Here is a 19,809-nt window from a genome sequence, read left to right as displayed (position 1 = left end):
TTTCATTAGAGATTATTGCAGGCTCTTTAACATTTGCAGTCCAGGTGTGAATTACAAAATTAGCCGGATTCCTTTAACGATTTCCTCCGAGGTAACATTCCTCCAAGCACCCTGTGCCTGGAGCAAGCTGTGCAGCTGCTGCTGGAGAAGGGGTGTTTATTGCCTCCCCCCACATCCTGATGGAGACACAAGACTGGAGGAATGGTTTTGATTGTGACAGCAGCCTGGCTGGGCAGAGGGCTGTGGCCTGGAATGTGAGAACTGAAGGAAATAAGAGTGGAATGCTGTAGGAGAGGTAGAGAGGGGCTTTGAGATGGGCAGATTCGGTTTTTTTTCCCAGTCCCTTCTTGAGGTGTTACCAGCACAAGCTTGTGCCTTTGTGAGACTGCCCTATGGTTTTCCAGCTCTTTCCCTTATTCCTGGATCTGCCCCTGCTGCCATCTAAAGCCCGTAACACTGAGGCAGAAGCACTCTGGAGGTGCCAGTGAGCTTTCACTGGCATCTGGATTCCCTGGTACACGTAACTCCTTCCAAACCCTTCCCCTCCTGAAGGCACAAAGAGCTGAGCAGTGTGACTTCCTGTGCTCCAGTGCAACTCCCTCTCCATCATTAATCCTGCCTGGAACTTGCCCTTTTCAGTGCCCATTCCCTCCCTCGTCCATCTTGCCTTATTCACAGCCCAGTTATTGATCCTTATTTGGGGCTCATCTGTCTTAGTGAGCTCAGGGAGCCACCCCTGGGAGGGAGAGGAGCACCTTCCATTGCTTTCAGGGTGCTGTAGCTGGTTTGCAGGGAAATAGGAGAGTTTTGGGATGCACCACTGCAGGTTTGATCCAGCAGTTCCATTTCCCGAGTGCTGACTGCTCTCCCCGCCTAAGCACCTGCTTTTCTTGGAGATGCTGCTTTTCCCTGTAAATTTTCCTTTCCTCTTCTCCTAAAACCATCACAGCTGCAACAGCCCCACTACAGCAGCTCAGCCTCTCCTCCCTCTCCCTCGAAGTCAGTAGGACCAGGACTGGTCCCCAGGGCTGCCTGTAGAACCACGTACATCTCTGTTTGTCCCACTCTGCCCTCCTTTGCCCATTTCTTGTCCCCTCACCTCAGTTCTGCCTGCATTCTTCTCTCTCTGCAGAGCTCTGCTATGCCCCAGGAGATGATTGAAGGTTCCTTTGCTCGCTGCAGTGAGGAAAGGCAGCTGGTAAAACCCCACCCTCTGCACTGACCATAATTGCTTTTCTGGGGAGCAGGAGGGAGAGGCAAACAGTTCTGATACTTCCCTTGAATGCTCTCTTGGGCCCTAATTATTTTCAGCTTAGGATATTTTCTGTGCCAGGGAAGACTCATCTTTCTAATAATCCTTGCTGGATTTCACTTCCAAGTCCTTGCCCAGCCCTGCCTTGAGCCACATGTAAACTTTCCAACCCCCTTTCCTCATAGCCACCTTCCCTGATTTGCTGTGGATCTCTTTGATTGCTTCCTTCTAATGCTCCTTGTTCAGGGGCTGGACGAGGTGATTAAGGAGCAATTGTGTACCTGAAGGGAGGCTGTGGCAAGGTGAGCTCAGGCTCTGCTCCCAGGCAGTGACAGGAAAAGAGGAAATGGCCTTGAGCTGTGCCAGGTTGGGCACCAGGAGGAATTTCTTCATGGCAAAGGTTGTTAAACATTGGAAGGGACTGCCCAGGTTTGGAGGTTTGGAGTCCCCATCCCTGGAGGTGCCCAAGGAACTCCTGGATGTGGCACTCAGAGCTCTGGGCTGGGTGACAAGGTGTGGATCCATCACAGCTTGGCCTCAATGGTCTTGGAGAACTTTTCCAACCTCAGTGATCCTGGGATGTGGTGATCCCCCCTCACTCCTCCAGTGACTCAAGATTTTTGAATCCCCCTCACCTACCTCTTTTCTAGGCTGCAGCATCCCAGCCCATTGGGTTGATCTTCATGGAAAAGCCATTCCAGACCTTATAAAGTTCTTGCTGTCCTTCCAGGAACCTTTCCTTCTGTATTCCTCCTGCTTTGCTGCTGGAGCCATGCAGGGACACACCCACATAGCTCACCTGGAGAGTTTTGGGGTACTTTGTGTTGCTTGAAGGAGCTGCATGTTTTGGAGGAGCTGGCCCTTAATTGTGAAGCTTTTTATTACATGAACCTTTTCAGCAAAATGCCGTTTATTATGAATCCTGAAAGAGCACTCTCTGCAGCTTCCAATTACAATCCTGGCTGCATCTTACTTGAATGGTGTTTGCTATTTAGGGTGCGTTTAAAAATGCATTTTGGGAGGCATCTTTCATTTCATTTATAGTGGCTAACATTACCCTTAATGCTGGAGGAAATTAAAAATGCTTCCTGCTTAGAAGCAATGAGTTGAAATGAAAATGTGCTGTGTGCTGGTCCATGGCAACATCACGGAAATGTCTGGATGTGGTGCCAGTGCTGCTCTGTGAGTTCAGCTGTGCCCAGAATGACCTGGTGTATCTTTGGTGGCCTTGGAGATGGGAGAGCTCAGTGACCAAGCTGGGTCTGCTCTGGGGAATCTGCTGAAACTGCTCACTACATCCAATGTTTACAAAGATAATTTAGTTCAGATGGGCTGATGGGGTTTGTGGGCAGAGCTGTGTGCCAGTCCTGGGCCCCTGAGTGCAAGAGGGACATTGAGGGGCTGGAGCGTGTCCAGGGAAGGGAAGGGAGCTGGGAAGGGAATGGAGCCCCAGGAATGGCTGAGGGAGCTGGAAAGGGGCTCAGCCTGGAGAAAAGGAGGCTCGGGGGAACCTTGTGGGTCTGCACAACTCCTGACAGGAGGGGACAGCCACAGGGGTTGGGCTCTGCTCCCAGGGAACACGGATAGGATGAGAGGGAGCAGCCTCAAGTTGTGCCAGGGGAGGTTCAGGTTAGACATCAGGAGGAATTTCTCCATGGAAATGGTGGCCAGGCATTGGAAGGGGCTGCCCAGGGAGGTTTGGAGTCCCCATCCCTGCAGGTGTCCAAGGAATGCCTGGATGTTGCACTCAGTGCCCTGGGCTGGGTAGCAAGGATTGGACTCGATGGCATGTGTTAGTTGTGTTCCTTGATGCTCTCGTGGCATCAGTGAGGATGAGGAGACAAAGAAACAAGAGCAAAACTTTAAATAATTACTTTAATTGAATGCTGTAAATGAAATTAATCCATTTCAGTTGTACTGCAGCAACAGTATTTTTTCCCTTCTCCTTTTTTCCCCCCTTTTTTCTTTTTTTTTATTTTCTTTTTTTTTCTTTTTTTTTTTTTTTTTTTTTTTGTTTTGTTTTGTTTTAAGGTGCATATTTTTAAGGGGTTTAGTAAAGGATTTTAATGAATCTCTGGGAAATATTCCTGACTTGGTTTGTAATTCTGAATCCAGAAAGCTGCTTGGCTGGGAAACTCCATAAACCCTTACATTTATTTGAAATCTCTGTCCTGGAGCCTTGCCTTGGTATGGATGATGCATTTAAGCTGAGGGGAGGCAGAACAAGAAGAGCTGACCTCGTGTTTTGCACAATGGATTTTGCAGGCAGAGATTTAATAAGGGGAATTCAATATTTTCTATTCAAGGTGCTGTTATCCATATACCACTTCTCAAAACCTGCATCTTCCTGCAAACATCTCGCTGTGCTTGTAGGCTTGTCTTGAGGTTTGATTTTTGCCTGGAAAGGGAAGGCAGAGTTAAGGTTGTTTATAATGTTTAACTCTGCAGCATCTCTTTATTTTGCCTTGACTTCTTCAGGGGGTTTTCAGCACCGCCTCATCACTGAATCTTCTGCTTTTCTCCATGCACTGCTCTGCAAGGGTCTCTCAGGCAGGTAAAGGCATTTCTGGTGCGTTCATCTGGGCACTGATGGGCTGGGAGAGCTGGGGGTGCTCAGCCTGGAGAAGGCTCCAAGGAGAGCTCAGAGACCATTCCAGTGCCCAAAGGGGCTCCAGGAGATCTGGAGAGGGACTTTGGACAAGGGGTGGAGTGACAGGACAAGGGGGAGTGGCTTCCAGAGAGTAGATTTAGATGGGATATGAGGAAGTAATTGTTCCCTGTGAGGGAGGTGAGACCCTGCACACATTGCCCAGAGCAGCTGCTGCTGCTCCATCCCTGGAAGTGTCCAAGGCCAGGAGCAGCCTGGGCTAGTGGAAGGTGTCCCTGCCCGTGGCAGAGGTTGGAATGTGATGAGTGTAAGGTTCCTTCCAGCCCAAGCCATTCTAGGATTCTATGTGTATGTCAATCAAAATTCCGCTCCTTTTCACCCCAAAGCTCATTAAAGCTCTCAGAAATACAGCCATTTGTGGTTAAAACAAGCTGAAACGTGATTAAAACCATTCCATCAGATACTGCACCATCCTAGTCCTGACCTCCAGACTTGGAGAGGGGAGACCCTTGGTCTGGTGCTCCCCAGGATGGGCTGAGCAATGGGATGTGCAGCCAGCACCAGCATCCAGGATCTGGAATGCCCTGCTCAGTCCTCAGGGGTGCCATTTGTTCCTCTGTTCAGGCCTTGCTTCCCTCCATTGTTTAAATGTGGATAATCTCCCTGGTACAGTGGGTATTTGTTGTTGGACTTAGCCAAAGCTCTGGCAAAGCTCGGGGTGAAGGCAGGAGCAGCTGCTGATGGATTCACTCAGCCCCCCTGCCTTGTGCTCTTGTGCCCACTCACCTCTTTATTTTCCTTCCTCTCCCTTCACTGCCATTCCTTTGCTGTCTTTATTCCCTTTCCTTTTACCTTCTCTGCTCCTGGCACCTGCCACCCTGATTGCGGAGTCACAATGGGAAGTGGCCAAACACTGTCCAAACACTCGGGACATTTGGTACTGGGCAGGAGAGATGCAGCCAACAAAATACAGATTATTTTTTATTCCAGATGGCTTTTGATAGCCAACCTGGATGGCTGTCAGCGAGGACTTTCTGCTCCTGCTTCCCTTCCTTTAGGTGAAGGGCACAAGTGAGGCTCTAGAGAGTACTCTTGGCTTCTCTGGATGTTGCAGGGAGATCCTTGGAGCAGTCATGGAAAAGCACATGGCTTGTGTGCATCCTGCCCTCCGAGCCCCTCTCTGTGCAGGACCTGAGCAACACAGTGAGGGAAGAGCTGCAGCAGGAGCCTTCTGGGATGGGGTGCTGCATACTCACACTGATATTCACACCCGCTTTTCTCACCTCTGGTCATGTGAACACATTAAATATGGGCACAGGAGCCTTTCTAAGAGGTTTCAGCACCTTTTGCAGGTGAGTGAAGCTTCCTTCCCTCCCTGGCTCTCCACAGGGAGCAGCTCCCTGCTGCCAGGGCTGCAGCCAGCCCCACGCTAACTGGGGCTGTCACCAAAAGGAAGGGGTTCAGGCAGGGCTGGGGCTGGAGCCCACAGCTGCCCCTTCCCTTTTGTCCCCCTTCCCCTCCTGCCTTTCCTTTTGCTTCTCTTCCCCCTGCTTTTACTTTTGGAAAGAAAAGTTTTGTTTTGAGGCTATGAATGCAAACCAGTGTGACACTGGTGTGGGGAACAGAGGGTGAGGGGAATGACCCTCAGCATGGAGCATCTCCTCTCCACAGCCAGCCCTCCAGGAAAGGCTGACAACGTGGTGCAATTCCCAAATCCTTCAGTCTCTGTCTCAGCATCCCTTCACATAATCTTTGATTCCTCATTTGAAGATGGTTTCTGGTGCTGTGCCCAAAACAGGGTGGGTTGCTTTTGTTTGGCCACTGCTACTGGTCCCCAGAGGCATCAAACCTGTGCTTTGATCATTTGTATAATTTTGGGAAGTATTTTAGCACCAGGCTGGGCTTTGCTGGTTATTCCTCTTTCAGACTCCCTTCTCAGCACAGACCAAATGGAAATATGTCCTCAGGGCATTCCCATTGGTAGCACTCCTAACATTCCCTGCTTCTCCTTATTCCAGGGCTGTAGTGATTGTTGAGATGATGAAATTCTGTGTCCTGCCACAGAGCAACCCTTTAACGACCCCTCTGTCTTCAAGGTTTGTCTGGGACACCGGAAATATCCACTTCCTGATGGATATTCACTTCACTCATCATAGATTTCAGATTTCAGGCTCCAACTCTCCTATCTCTAGTGAGATACCCTCCACACCTTTTAGGTATCAAAGTCATTGGATTTATACAGATTTTTGGAATGTTCTATGCAGCCACATCAGTTCTGTCAGCACCAGCTCAGCTCTCCAGACCACACAGCTCCAGCTCTGCCCAGAGAGAAGCTGTTCCCCATTCCTAATGTCACCTGCCACTTTGCTTCCCAGAGCTCCTGGGGACCAAGTGTGGTTTCCTGTGCATCCAGCCCAGCACAATAGTCGAGGGAGGAAGAGGAAAGTGGGATGACATATGGAGAGATGGCTCTGAGCTGTGAGAACGCCAGCAATTCCTTATTGATCGGCTCCAAAGGTGTTTGGAAGCAGCTTTTGGCCGGGGAGCTCTGCTCCAGGGCAGCTGCTGAGTGAGCACTTGTGCCAAGAAAATGGGATTTTCTTAGGGAGGAGGAGAAGGGCAGATCCTGTCCCAGCTTTGCTGCCTCTCAGGAAAAGGAGAGGATTTCACTCAGCCTGGTGCTGACAGCTGTGTTACCAACAGAGTGAGGGAAGCCTGGGCTCAGCAGCAGCTCAGAGCTGTAAGGCTGAGCTTATTCTGGGCACTTAGAACCCCTCACTGCATCACATTTACTGAGGCTGGACTGGGGCAAACTGGGACAGTGCTGCCCACCATTGGAAACCACCTCCCAGTTCCACAGGGATGCACAGAAAGGCTCTTCCCAGCCCAGGGCTGTTCCTCCAGCCAGCAAAATTCATGGCTGGGGGGGTCAGGGAGCCAAATGCCACCAATGGGCTGCATAAAGGGCTGGCTGATTTTATGGCCAATAATAACATTTGTAGTTACACAAGCCATGCTAAGATAGGGCTAATCAATTCTCATGCTGCAGGTCAGCAGCTGATTGCTGCAAGGGTCAGCAAGGAATTATTTCCTTGCCATTTACAGCTTTATTTAATTGGCCAGATGCATTAAGGACCTTTTAATTATCTTTTTTCTCTTCTATTCTCTGAAGCATATGGAATTAAGCACTTCCAGGGACAAGGCTCTGCACTGGTAGGGCACCACTGCCTTGTCTGGGAGGGCAAATAATAATGCCTTTTAAGTCTGGGATTTTGCTGGAAGTTATCAGGGTGGGTTTCATTTCAGGAGGGGATATTTCAGCAGTGCTTCCTGGTAACTCAGAGGAAAATTCATTTGGCTCTTCAAAGCCAATCCTGTGAGCAGGATCTGCTCTGAGTCCAGAGCAGGATGGGAATTTTCCACTGCTGTGCTCATTACACAGGCATAGCAATTTCTGTAATTGTTGATTTTAGCTTCACTTTCAAAACCACAACAAAACCACTGGGAAAAATCCAAATTGAAGAGCTTTGTTTTGAGTAGAGTTGGATTCTTTGCTTTAAATGAAACCTGCAGTTAGGAGCCAGTGCAGCACTGGAGAGTTTCTGCCAGGGCTGGTTTTGGGGCAAAGGCTGGAGATGCTCTGTGCCCTGGCATGGACTGTCCTCCTTGCAGGATGTGTCCAGAAGCATCATTCCCTTTCATCAGGAAAGAGAACAGATTCCCTCCATTTCAGTGAAAAAAGCCTTTTCCTCTTCAGAGAGGACCTGCAAAAGAATCTTTCATTTCAGCTGCTTTCCACTGAAAACCTGTTTTTTTTCCAGGGAGGATTTTTAAAAATGAATTTTCTTATTTGATTTAAAAAAAAAAAAGGCAGCAAATTTGTCCTGTTTAAAATATTCTCTTTAAATTAGAAGCCCCAGTTGCTGTGTGGCACTTTCAGTTGTCCTGTTTTGGATTGGAGCATCATAATATTTGGATCAAATTTCTTCCTTTTTTCTTTTCTTTTTTTTTTTTTTTTAAACTGTGTTTTACAAATTGTAGGAATTGCTGACCTTTTGTTTGACTTTTGAGAGGGAGAGACATAAAAGCTCTCTCCCACTTCTGCAGGATGGAAATTCTATTTTAATTTTAGTCCCTGTTTTAACTGGACACATTTATGAGGAAGGAAAGAGGATCAGAGGATAGGGAAGAGGCTGGCACTACCATGTGTGTCCAATCCTGCATTATTTACTGCAATATCCCTGATTTTTAGCCACTTCTCTCTTTCTGCCTGCTCGAGGCTCTCTGCATATCCAGAAGAATTGTCCCTCTCCTGCTCTCAAGATGAGCTTGATGGTGGGAAAGGCAACCTCAAGCAAGCTCATGCTGGAGTAGCCATGAGGTGCCTAATGAGGTGATTAGAATGATTAGGATAATGAGGCACTGATGTGATATCCTGTGTTATCCCACTGGGACTCCCACCAAGGCCCAGGAGACTGGAGGATGCAGCCAGGTAGGAAGGAGGGGGTGGGAGTGCAGTGCTGCTGGGGAAGGAAGGTCCCAGGGTTTGGGATGCTCCCAAGGCAGTGCCACCTTGTGCAGGTCACTGCTTTCGTTCTGGCTGCAGTGAAGGAAACTCAGTTTATTCCTGCTCCTTCAAATCCCACCCTGAGAGCGAGGACTGGGCTCTGTGGGGAGTCAGACCCTTCCTGCCAGCTGGATTAGGTGAGGAGTCTCCATCTCAGATCTGCAACGCGGACAAATCCATACCCAGGGATGGAAAGGTCCAATGAACCCTGCACAGAGTCCACACTGAGGGTAAAAATCGGTGTTTATTGCACTGTGTGTATCTCTGCCCAGGGTTTGACTTTGGCCAGGATGGAAAGGGCTGCAGGCAGCTCGGGGGAGACAGGAGTTTGGCAGGCAGGAGAGCATTGCAAGGGCACTGTCCTGGCTGAAGGCAGGACCCCGCTGGGCTGCTCCGCTCCAGCGCCTCGCAGGGAGACGTGTCCTTCTGTCCTGGCTCCTGTCCCCACGTGTCCCAGCTCATCAGCACTCTCGGGCACTTGTCACTTCTTGTCTCCGAGGGGGGCTGTTCCTTCCCCCCATGCTCACAGCAGGGCTTGGATTTGGAAGCAGAATTCCGTGACACTCGCAAGGTCGAGCTGTCACCCTGAGGCTGGCAGAGCTGCTGGGCTGTGTCTCCATCCACACAGTCACACCTCTCCTTTTTACCGCTTAAGAGACAGCAATAAATTAATTGAAGATTATTAATTAGATTAATTTTACAACTTCCATCAATCGCTGCCTTCTAGATCCCAGTCTACAATCATTTGCCTTCCATGACCAATTGGATGGGGCAAGTTAAGGTTTTATCCTTTTTCAATATCAAGAAATCATTATTTTCATTGCTTGAAAACACAGACTGGGCAGAGTTGGGCTCACCTGCTACAACCTGGACTTACAAAAAATGCCCCAGAAAAATGGTTAATGAATTCCTCCAGTTGTGCTTTGCTGAGCACAAGGGGTTTTAGGGCTGCATTCATTTGCTCTCTGGCCAAAATCTCCTGCCAAAAAGCTTTGCTGAACCTGTGAGTAGGGGCACATTGACTGGGTTTCATCAGTACCCTCAGCTCTGCCCTGATTTTGAATTGAATATTCAAGTTACAGCTGGCTGAATGGAGGAGGAGAGAGGGAGATTCAGACCTGTTCTCCCAGCTGGGAAAAAAAAAAATCTGAAACTTTAAAAATGCAAGTCAGTTCTTCATTTTGATGCTGCATAACTGTCTGTATGGCTGGGAGAAGCAACAGGACTGTAATTGCAGACACAATCTCCATTTCCTCTAATTGTTCCTGTAACTTGATTTACTTTGGAAATACTCGGTGGATGCTTTCCTTATTTACTGTCTCTCCTCGTTGCTATCACTTTCCCTGCCTTGACTGATGAAGCACATTCATAATTTCTCTCCATTTGGTGTGGACTCGGGAGCAGTTTTGCAGATAAGGAGCTTCTGGCAAAATGTTTAATATCAATCTAGAACTGAATGAGTGATTTATGGGGGAGAGGCTGTGTGAAACCAAAGACACACCAGATGAATCTGGGATTTCAAGAGCACGGAGGAAAATCTGAGCATGGTGAAGTTCTTCTGTAGACAGGAAAAGGAAGATGTTGGGAGGTGGGAGCAGCCAGTGGGAACGTGTCTTTCCTTGGTCTTTAGACCCTCAAGGCTCTGGTGAAATACCTCCAGGAGCATTTCCAAGTGGCTTAAGGGCTTCCCTTGGCTATCCAGGCTTAACTAAGGTGGTACTGGGGTACAGCATTGCCCCCAGCACCCCGATGGACACACACACACACGTGTTTTATCCGTGTCTGTTGGGGTGCAGGGAATGCAGACTGATTTCCATGGCATCCTGAGATGATGCTGCTCCCTGGCTCTCCTCAGCCTCCCTTTTCCTGCCTTCCACACTGTCGATTTTCTCAGGATCTTTAAGACTGGATTACTCCTCCCATCTCCTGCTTCTGGAGGCAGCACAAAGCCTTGCTGGCTTTCCACTCAGGTGTGTTCCTTGTTCAGCTGGTTCTTCTCTTCTTTCCCTCCTATTTTCTTAGGATTTCCTGTGGTGCTTGGACACCTGGGCTCAGCTAGAGCTCAGAGCTCCTGTCCTCTCTTGCCCACGTGTGCTGAGGAGGAAAGGAGGCTGTAACAGCTGCTTTAATTTCCTCAGGTCTCCCTTCAGCTGCTGCCTCACAGCTCCAATGGCTCCCACCTCAATCCAAACTAACCAGTTTTTGGCCACAGCTCCAAATCTATTCAGGATCTTATTTCCCATGTGCTCTGTGTAATGTTTTGTCTCTGGACAATTTTTCCTTTTAATTTTGCAGTGAAAATTACCTAAGCTGGCTGAAAGAAGTGTTTCAGAGCTGACTTGTTGATTGCAAGCCAGAGCTGAGGGCTGCCTTATAAAGATGTTTTCTTTGGGAATAATCAGCCCGAAGCCGGTCTCCGAGGAGGGTCGCAGATGAGAGCTATTAACAGAGGGGCTTATGGAACACAAGGCTTGCACTTCAGTTTCAATGCAGATAAAATCTTCCAAGTGAAGAGGATCCTTCCCTTGTCACTTTTGCAGAGAGAGATTTTATTAACACCAATTGCATGGAAACAGGGGGCGGCCGCGGTGCCCCCATGGAAATAAAAAGACATTAATGCACTTAGGCTGTGACAGCAGAGAGCAGCTGGGTTTGGTTTATGTTCCTCTGGACCCCAGGGGGACTTCTGCACAGGCAGGGCGGGACTTTGGGGCTGAGTTCAATGGCTGATCCTCCAGCAGAAATATCGGGTGGAAAAGAGCAGGAGCAGCCCAGGACGCAGAGTGTGGGTGGCAAGGTCTGGAGTGGCCCCAGCTCTGGGGCAGTGTGGGTAAGGTGTAAGACCTCGGGATCATTGGAAATGGGATGCTGAGTCTGAGGATGGACAGGTGATCATGGGAAAATCCTGCCTGGGTGCCGTTGTGGCTGGGTGCTGTTATCCCAAAGCCTTGGCAGCATGTGTGGGGTTGTTCCTTCTGCTCACCCACCAGGCTCCAGTCACTGTCATGGGCTGTGCATCCTGGTTTTCTCTTTCCAACAGAGTCATCTTCACTATCTCATGTTACTGTTGGACCTGGAGCTGAGCTTTAGCCTGGCCCACACAATGGATATGGGAAGCTTTGGGAAAGGATTGTCCTTGATGTGGGACACACACCCGCATCCCGCTCCAGAGTCCTGCACCCACTATAGTTTCTCTTACAGGATCCCTGAGCAGGAGAAGGGCTGTGGCCCATGTCCAAAGCCATGCCCTGGTCCTCCACAGCACGTGATTTTGCTGAGGCTCCCCATTGCCAGCTCAATCCCAAACTCCTCTCATTCCATGGACCAGGCTTTTAAACCCCACTGCATGTGCTGCTCCTGCCCAGCACAGCTGACTCTGGGGATGGATGGATGGATGGATCTCCCAGTCCTGGGCAGGAAATGGACAACACCCCTGAGTGGCTGCCTGGTCGATCAGCACATCTCCTTCAATCAATCAGACGATTCTGACGAGTCTGCAGCCAGTTCCCTGCATTTTGGAGCTCCTGGATCCTGCTGATGGGGGTGGGAGCCACTGCTGGAAAAGCTTTTTCCTTCTTGGTCATCTAATTTGGAGCTTTCCAATAAATAGGCTGCTCGACATTTTTTGATATAAAGGTCAACATCGTCTGGTAGACTCGAGGACTTTGGGATAAGTGGAGGAAATGGCATGGGTAGGCTGATTTGATAATGATCCTAATCCTGTGTCTGATCTCTGATAATGATGGTAACCCCATCAGTGTATGCTCATGTCACTGCAAATGGAGCTCACATCATTTTTGGCAGAACTGATGCCTCTTAGCACAGAGTGGCTTTGCTGGAGGCTTTAACTTGTGCAAGAGCTGCCACACAGAATGCAGAAAAGGAAGCTTAAATTGTTTTTAGGAAAAAAAATCAATCAGAGTGAGTGTTTTTGGCTAAATAAGGTCTCAGTCTCCCGAGTCAGCTTTCCCAAAGCTGTTGGTGTTTGCTGTTGAATTATTGTGGTGATGAGCACACAGCTGACACACCAGCCAAAGTGCAGTTATGGGTGGAGACTCGTTTCAGAAAACACCTTTACATTCCACAAATCCTTTTATTCAGGCACACCAGGACATGGACTGCCCTTTTTTTGGGGCTACTGAGGAAGCTCTGTGCTTTGGGAAAGGTGAGAAGTGCTTTAGCACAGGGATTCCCTCCATCCTTCCAGGCTGTGGGGGAACAGATACTGAAGCACCTTTCATGCTGGGCGCGTTGGAGATGTTTTCTGGCCATTGTGTGGTTTTTAGAAGTGCTGAAGGGAGAGTAGAAGGAAATTCAGGAGGAAGTTCTGCCTCTGTAGACCCTGGCAGTGCAATGTCAGTGAGCTGTTGCACAGCACACACAGGGATGATGTCCAGAGAGAAATACAGACCCACAGTGCACTTGGAATTCCTCAGAGGACTCTCACAACACAGCTCTGCAGCATCCAGGATATCTGGGGAGATCAGAGCTGCCAGGGCCTGGTTTCCAGCATGCCCCTTTGCTTTGCTGTCTCTTGTGAATGCTACTTTAGGTTTTCCCGAGTTAGGGATAAGTTAATTACATGGTCCTCTTTTCCTGAAGGACTCCAATGTCTGGATTACGTTTTGCTCCCAGATTTCTGGTTTCTAATCTGATATATGGCACCAATTCTCAGGGAGCCACAGACCCAGGGAACTTGCATTTCTCTTGTCCCCTTGAAATGCCTAGTTGTTTTTTGACTCCAGGGCTCTCTGTGTGACATTCTCCTGACAGGGCTCTTCTGGGGCTGCTTTCCCCTTAATATGATTTGTCTCTGGGGGTTGTGACTGCCTCCCACAGTCCCACAGCCTTTTTCTCTTTGGCCTCTGATCTCTGGCAGGCCTGTGCTGAGAGCTGATTGCCATCTCTCCTCAGGTGGATCACTTACTGCTCTGTAACTGGCTCAAGCCAAGGGGCTGGAGATATTGGATTCCTTTGATAAGGTGCCAAAGTGACACAGTGATATCTGAGCCAAAGCACTGAGTAAATGCTTTTCCCATCTCCCACCATGGTAGACTCCCAAATCCCAGCAGAAGCAAGTTCTTTCTGTTACTCAGCTGTTTGCTAGCAGGAATTATCTGCCCTAGCAGGAGATAGTGTGTGTTCTCTGTGTTTGTTAGGCTCCTGCTATCGCTCACTCCCGGTATAGAGAGGCATAAAACTCCTTCCAGGTGACTTTTGCAGAAAAAAATCAATTGTTTATCAACATCTCAGCAATCAATGGATGCAGTGATAGGAGCAACTGTCTCTATTGGAGCTGGGCTTTGACTGCTGAGAGGCCAGATCTGCTGCTAAATCCACCTGGGCCTGAAGCTGGGCTGGAGCTGCAGCGCCAAAACCTGGAGCCAGATCCTTGGAGAGTTTCCTGGTGCTGTGCTGAGCCCTTCCCTCCTCAGGATGCTGGTGCTGATGCTCTTGTGCTCATTCTCTGTGGGCTGTGCTGCTGGAGAGAGCTCTGGAGCTGTTTGTGCACCGTGGTCCCTCAGAGCCAGGGGGGTCTGCTCTCTGGGTGCTTCTATGCCAAGTTTCACTGAAGAGATGAACCACAGCACAAAGTGCTCACCCCAGAGGAATTCATCACTATTTTACCTGTCTGTCCATCTTCATTAAGCCTTCTGCTGAAGAACCCTGTATTATATTTTGTTCCCAGACTCTCTTGGCATGTGGCCTCGGTGGCCAGAAGGTGGGCCTGGAGAAAGATCTCTCACAGGGTCCAGGTGTTCCTGCTTTTGGGAATTGGTGATAAACTTGCTTTCAGCTGCACTGGTGAAAAGGCCAGCTTGGAGCAACCTGGTCTAGTGGAAGGTGTTCCAGCTTTTGGGGATTGGGTGATCTTTAAGGACCTTTCCAACCCAAGCCTTTCCATAACTTTGTGATAATCCTCTCCAGACATCTCTCTCCCTCCTTCTGTGCTACCCTGCCCAGCTGGTCCCTTTCCCTGGGACACCTCTGGCCTTTCCCTCTTGCTTGAAGCTGTTACTTGATGTCTCATTAAACGAGACAACTTAAAGATGTCCCCATCTTCAGAGCATTCCTGAGCCTGAGCTTTCCCAGAGCCAGAGTTCTTCCTGAGCCAGAGCTCCAGGAGCGTTTGGACAACGCTGTCAAGGACAGGACAGGAGGGGACTGTGTGTCCCTGGGTGTCACTGCAGGGCCAGGAGTTGAGGGCTGGGTAATGCTTTTGGGTCCCATACAACTCAGGAGATTGACTCTGTCATCCAGTTTTGAGGTGTCCATGTGGCCAAGGTATCCCTTCACAAAGAAATATGGATAGGAGTGGAAGAGTTAACATCAGCAGCTCCCAGACACGCTGGAGAGTTACATCATGTTGCTGTGGAAACTAACTTTGTGAAAGCACAGTGATGTATGGGAAAGCTTTGGGTCAGCGGGTAATAAATTCTGTTTAAAAAGTGATTTTTTCCCCATCTGCTGATGTAAACATCATTAAGAGAAATGACGGCTGAGAGATGGATTTCTTTTTATATCAATTTTCAGACAAAGAAAATAATTTTTTTTTATAATAAAAAAGTTGCTGGAAATCAGAGAGTGCTATAAATAATGAAATAAAGAAAAAGCACCGGTGATGGAACAGAAATTTTCCCTGGTGATTGGTTTACAGCTCTCTGTGATTTAATGGGAACTTGCAGTTGCCTGTGGGAAGCTGCAGCAAAGCCCTGGATGAGCTCTGTAAAATCATACTTTGCAAATTGTACCATGAATCCCCAACTTTGAGGCTTGGGAGCACCCTTGTCCTGGAAGTCCCCTCTCATCTGCATTGCCCTGCTGCCATTGAGGGGCAAGTTTCCAACCTGCCATGTTGTCATTTGGATTCTCATGAAGGTTTTTGGGTTTATTTTTCACCCTTTGGGATCCAGGATGGTTCGAGGTGAGGCAGCAGAAGTGTCTCAGTTTACCCAAAGCAGTGTGACAGTCCCAGCCAACGGCAAGGGAGCCACTGGGAATGCAGACAAGGGTGTCACCGTGATGAATGGGGTAATTAATAAGCAATTAATGTGCTTCAGAGCATGGCTCCAGCTTTTCTCCCAGCCAGGCATTCAGCACTGATCTGCTTTCTCTGGTGATCCAGAGCAGCTTGGAAGGATGGAGATGATGTTTCCAGATCTCCCCTTGATGGCACTGGGATGCAGCTCTGCACTGGCACAGCAGGGAGTCTGCTTTAGAGGGAAGGAAATTCCAGGGTGGGTTTTTCACTAATTGATGGGATTTAAAAGGATTCTGTGGATTGTCCTTGAAATGAGTGCTCTGAAATGGCCTCCTTTGGCAGCTTCTCCATTCCCATTCCAAACTCCCTGAAAGCTGGCCCAGGTGCAAATACTCCACCTGGCATCACAAATTCGTGTTTCCCTGGCCTGCAGCATTGCTCCCAGATCATCCTTCTGCCTCTTTTCTCTCCTGGCTCAGCCTGGATTTTTCCATGCCCACCAGCACTCCCTGTTAGCCCAATTATCCCTCTCTCCTGGGTGGGTTCTCTCCGTTACATCAGAGTCCACCAAGACGTTGTACTGATGTCTAGATCTGAGCAAGAAGTGCATTTCCCATTTCAGGGAAAAATGATGGAGTTTAATTTAAATGTATTTTTTGTCCTGACATGTCCCCGTGAAACCATTAAAAATTGTTTACATATTTTGAGTTGATTTTGGCATTTAAAGCAATTGGATTATAAGAGAAACTTCTAAGTGAAAAGATGCTTTAGAATTAATATCAAAGTGTTCCATGCCCTCAAAATAATGAAACACGATGTTTTGATGTTGTCAAAACGCTTGGGTTATATTTTGTTTAGAAACAAGAACGTGTTGGCATTGACATGCCCAGGTGAGCTGTTCCTTTTGCAGGAAATCAACGATCTGATGGAGAATCCCAAGGGAGCTCAGGTAAGAGCAGCCAAACCTTGCTCACTTGTGTAATAACATCCTTTTTACTCCTCAGCCTCAGGGCTTGTGCTCTAAGAGCAGTCCCAGGGGCTGGTAATTAATTGGCGTAGCTAATTCAGGGATGGACTGGGAATGTGGCAGCTAAACAGGAATATTCTGCAATGTTTGTGAGGGAGGGAGTAGTCATGGGTTGCTGAAGAACCCAAGTACCTTAGAGGACATCACTGTTCTAATGAAGTGTAATAAAAATAAATGAATGTGGTAAAAATGCTGAACAGTTCGAGAGGAGGAAGAAGGTTCCACAGCTCGGACACTGTGGAGGTAGTTTTGCATTTTGTCATAGACTGATGGAAACATGAGAGAAATACAACCTTTAAAGAGCAAAGGAGAGGAAAAGGGATGTGTGAGATTGCAAGGAACCTCATCCCTGACAGCAAACACACGTGTGTGTCACTTGAGCTCGGTGATTTGGGATCGGGACTGGTTTGGGTTATCTCTGTTTATGAAGGTGCATCTCTGGGGGCTGCTCCCATGGCTGATCCTTGGCATTCCTACTTCTGCCTCAGGAAAATGCTCCTCTCGGTGCTGGGCTGAACTGGCTGCAGGCTGGGCACAGCCACACAGTCACAGGAGGTGACTCAGGGCCATGGTGCTGCTCTTGCACGGAGTTGGAGGTCCAGCCACGTCACCATTACATGTTCCTCCAATATTTGTGCCAGCTGTGCTCTTTGCTGGCAGCAAACTCATGGTTTCCTTCCCAGATCATGGGGAAGAATCTCCAGCATCCCCCCAGCTGGGAGCAGAGCTTTCCCTCAGAGCCCTGAGCAGAAGGATTGTGGCTGTGGGGGATGAGCTCAGTGTGACCCAGCTCTGCTCACTGGGACAGAACCCCTCATGCCCTGGGCTGATCCTCCATGGGCAGCAGGAAAGGGATTGGGATTCTGCCCCTCAGCCCTGCTCAGGTGAGACCCCACCTGCAGAGCTGCCCCAGCCCTGGAATCAAAGCACCAGAAGGATGTGGAATTGCTGGAGTGAGTCCATGGGAGGTCACAGAGATGCTCCAAAGGCTGGAGGTTCTTTGCTCTTGAGACGGGCTGGGAGAGCTGGGGATGTTCACCTGGAGAAAAGGAGGATCCAGGGAGAGCTCAGAACCCCTGCCAGTGCCTAAAGGGGCTCCAGGAGAGCTGGAGAGGGACTGGGGACAAGGGATGGAGGGACACGACAAGGAGGAATGGCTTCAAACAGAAAGAGGGGAGATTTATCTTAGATATACAGAAGGAATTGTTCCCTGTGAGGGTGGTTAGGCCCTGGCACAGGTTGCCCAGAGAAGTTGTGGCTGCTCCTGGACCTCTGGAAGTGTCCAAGGCCAGGTTGGACAGGGCTTGGAGCAGCCTGGGCTAGTGGAAGGTGTCCCTGCCCATGGCAGGGGGTGCAATGAGATGGGCTTTAAGGTCCCTCCCAGCCCACTTTTGTGATCCTATGATTCATTCTGTAATTCTCTGATTCATTCCATGAACCCCACCTGAGCTCCAGCTTTCAGAGTGAGATTTCCTCTGCTTTGGAAGGGTCAAGATTTCAAGTCAAGGCCCCCAGTTCTTTTTCCTCTGTTTTGCCCACCCAGCAGAATTCCAAGCTGGGGAAATTGTTGGAGCTGTGGTTTTAACATGACAGCAGTGACGAGAGGGCGAATGATGCTTCTGTCAGTGCACTGAAGGCCATTGTGCACTATTGATTTTTGTATTTGTTTGGTTTTTGTTGGTGTTTTTTGTAGCAGAACACTCCATTCAAAGGAGTGTAAAACACTCCATTAAATATTAATGCTTTCCCCCACTTCTTTCCCCTGTGGACACATCTCCTTCTGTTTTCCCAGGTCCCCATCCTGCTGGACAGCTGGAGGATGTTCCCACCAAATGATCAGCAGGTCGAGGATGCTGCATAAAACACTCAGCAGTGCCCCTTTAACGTGGAAGCAACTTGACTTTTATTGCCAGTGCTGAAAGCATCTACAAATGTAGATTTAGCATCAGCCTCCAGGCTTAAGATACAGCTGTTATATTTTCCTTTCTTCCTTTAATTTTTTCCCCCTCTCTCCTTTGCACTAATGTAATGCTTATTTAGGAACTAGAGCCATCTGTGGTTGCTAGGGATGGCACTGTTAAATTTGCTGTTGCTTTCTTTCCCCTGGTTTGATGAGGCTCTCAGTGCACTGAGAATTCCCCAGGACAGCAGAGACTCGCTTTGATTGCTTTTTTTTGAAACACATCCTAAAGACATTGTTCACAGGGCTCTGTCTGTGCTGAGAAAAGGTGGTCAGCTGGAGAGCTGAGATCCTGCCTTGTCGTGGGTTAATGAGGTGAGATCATGAAGAACCAGGCAGCAAAAGAAATTGATGAAATTAGAGGGGATGGCAAATAACAAGGGAGGGAAGGAGGAAGGGCTGGGACCGGAGCTCTTCCTGTTCCTCACAGCAGCCTGTGGTTAATGGTGAGATGATCCACATGGGAACTGGGGCACTTGCAGTACTCAAGGGAATTTTTTAGTGTTTTTCCAGTGAAATGCTGTGCCTGAGCAGATGGACAGGGATCTGCCCCGAGTGGGCAGTCTGGAGCTGGGCACAGCCCTGCACAGCAGGTGTGGTGTTGCCAGCAGGGACTTGGCTCTTTGTGTCAGCGAAGGCAAAGTTGGCTTCTGCCTCTTTTGTCCCCGAGTTGCCTTTAAATGCCTCGTGTTCACCCTTGTGAGGAAAGGTAAATCTTAAAAATTGCTATAAAGAGAAAGAAAAATATCTCTCACTTGGCCAATGCCCTGTAGAGAGAGCTGCTCTATATGTCCTGCAAGTGATTTACCTTTTAATCTCCATCTCTTTGATTTTGTTTGGTGTTCTTTCAGTCACCTGCTCCTTTAAATTGTCCTCTGTGGGAGCCACAGCTCCTCTTTCCACTCTGGAGCCCCTTCACTGTGGATTGCCCTTTTCATGGGAAGGTTAATAACAAGTTTATCAGAAAACACTCTTGCATCTTATGGAAAATCAGAGGGGAGGTGCTGCTTTTTGGTCTACAGGAGCTGATATAGGTTGTGTTTGACCAGAAATCCTTTGGCTGCATCTCCTTGGGTACCCAGGCCCATTCCTTGCCCCTGTCACACTTGTTCTGCAAGGCAGGTTGGCTCCAGGCTGTTTGAAATGGCTTTGCCACCTCCCAGGATGGGATGAGGTGTTCAAAATGATGATTGGTTTTTGTCTTGTTTTGGTTTTTTTTGTTTTTTTTTTGTTTTCCAGTTCAAAGCCAGGGCAGAGACTGCCGCAGCCATGATGGGGGGAGTTGGTCGAGTTCCAGATGTCAGGAAAGTCAGTTTATCTCTCCAGGCTGCCTGAAAGTCCCTGTGTGCCCGAGGTCCCAGACTCACTGGAAGCTCCTTAGCTGTCCCCAAGACTGATGGTTCTCCACCCTTC

General features: G+C 48.8%; 1 protein-coding gene across 13 annotated transcripts in view; it reads left to right on the top strand.

The window, feature by feature from the left end:
- LOC115496380 (uncharacterized) overlaps window positions 1–19,809 on the top strand; it is an 84,752-nt gene that overhangs the window by 14,767 nt on the left and 50,176 nt on the right. Inside the window, exons 4-5 of one of the 13 annotated variants that reach the window (XM_072933295.1) lie at window positions 16,320–16,358; window positions 18,229–18,586. The exons of the other annotated variants lie outside the window; for them this stretch is intronic. Of the exons in view, the coding sequence (XP_072789396.1) occupies window positions 16,320–16,335 (16 nt within the window). The 3' untranslated portion in view covers window positions 16,336–16,358; window positions 18,229–18,586. Of the gene's footprint in view, window positions 1–16,319; window positions 16,359–18,228; window positions 18,587–19,809 lie in introns of those variants that run through there. 13 annotated transcript variants of the gene reach the window in all.

This window comes from Taeniopygia guttata, chromosome 9 (assembly GCF_048771995.1).
Source record: "Taeniopygia guttata chromosome 9, bTaeGut7.mat, whole genome shotgun sequence".
Taxonomy (NCBI): domain Eukaryota; kingdom Metazoa; phylum Chordata; class Aves; order Passeriformes; family Estrildidae; genus Taeniopygia; species Taeniopygia guttata.
The sequence above is the reverse complement of the archived record's forward strand: the minus strand, read 5'-3'. Positions and strand labels throughout refer to the sequence as shown.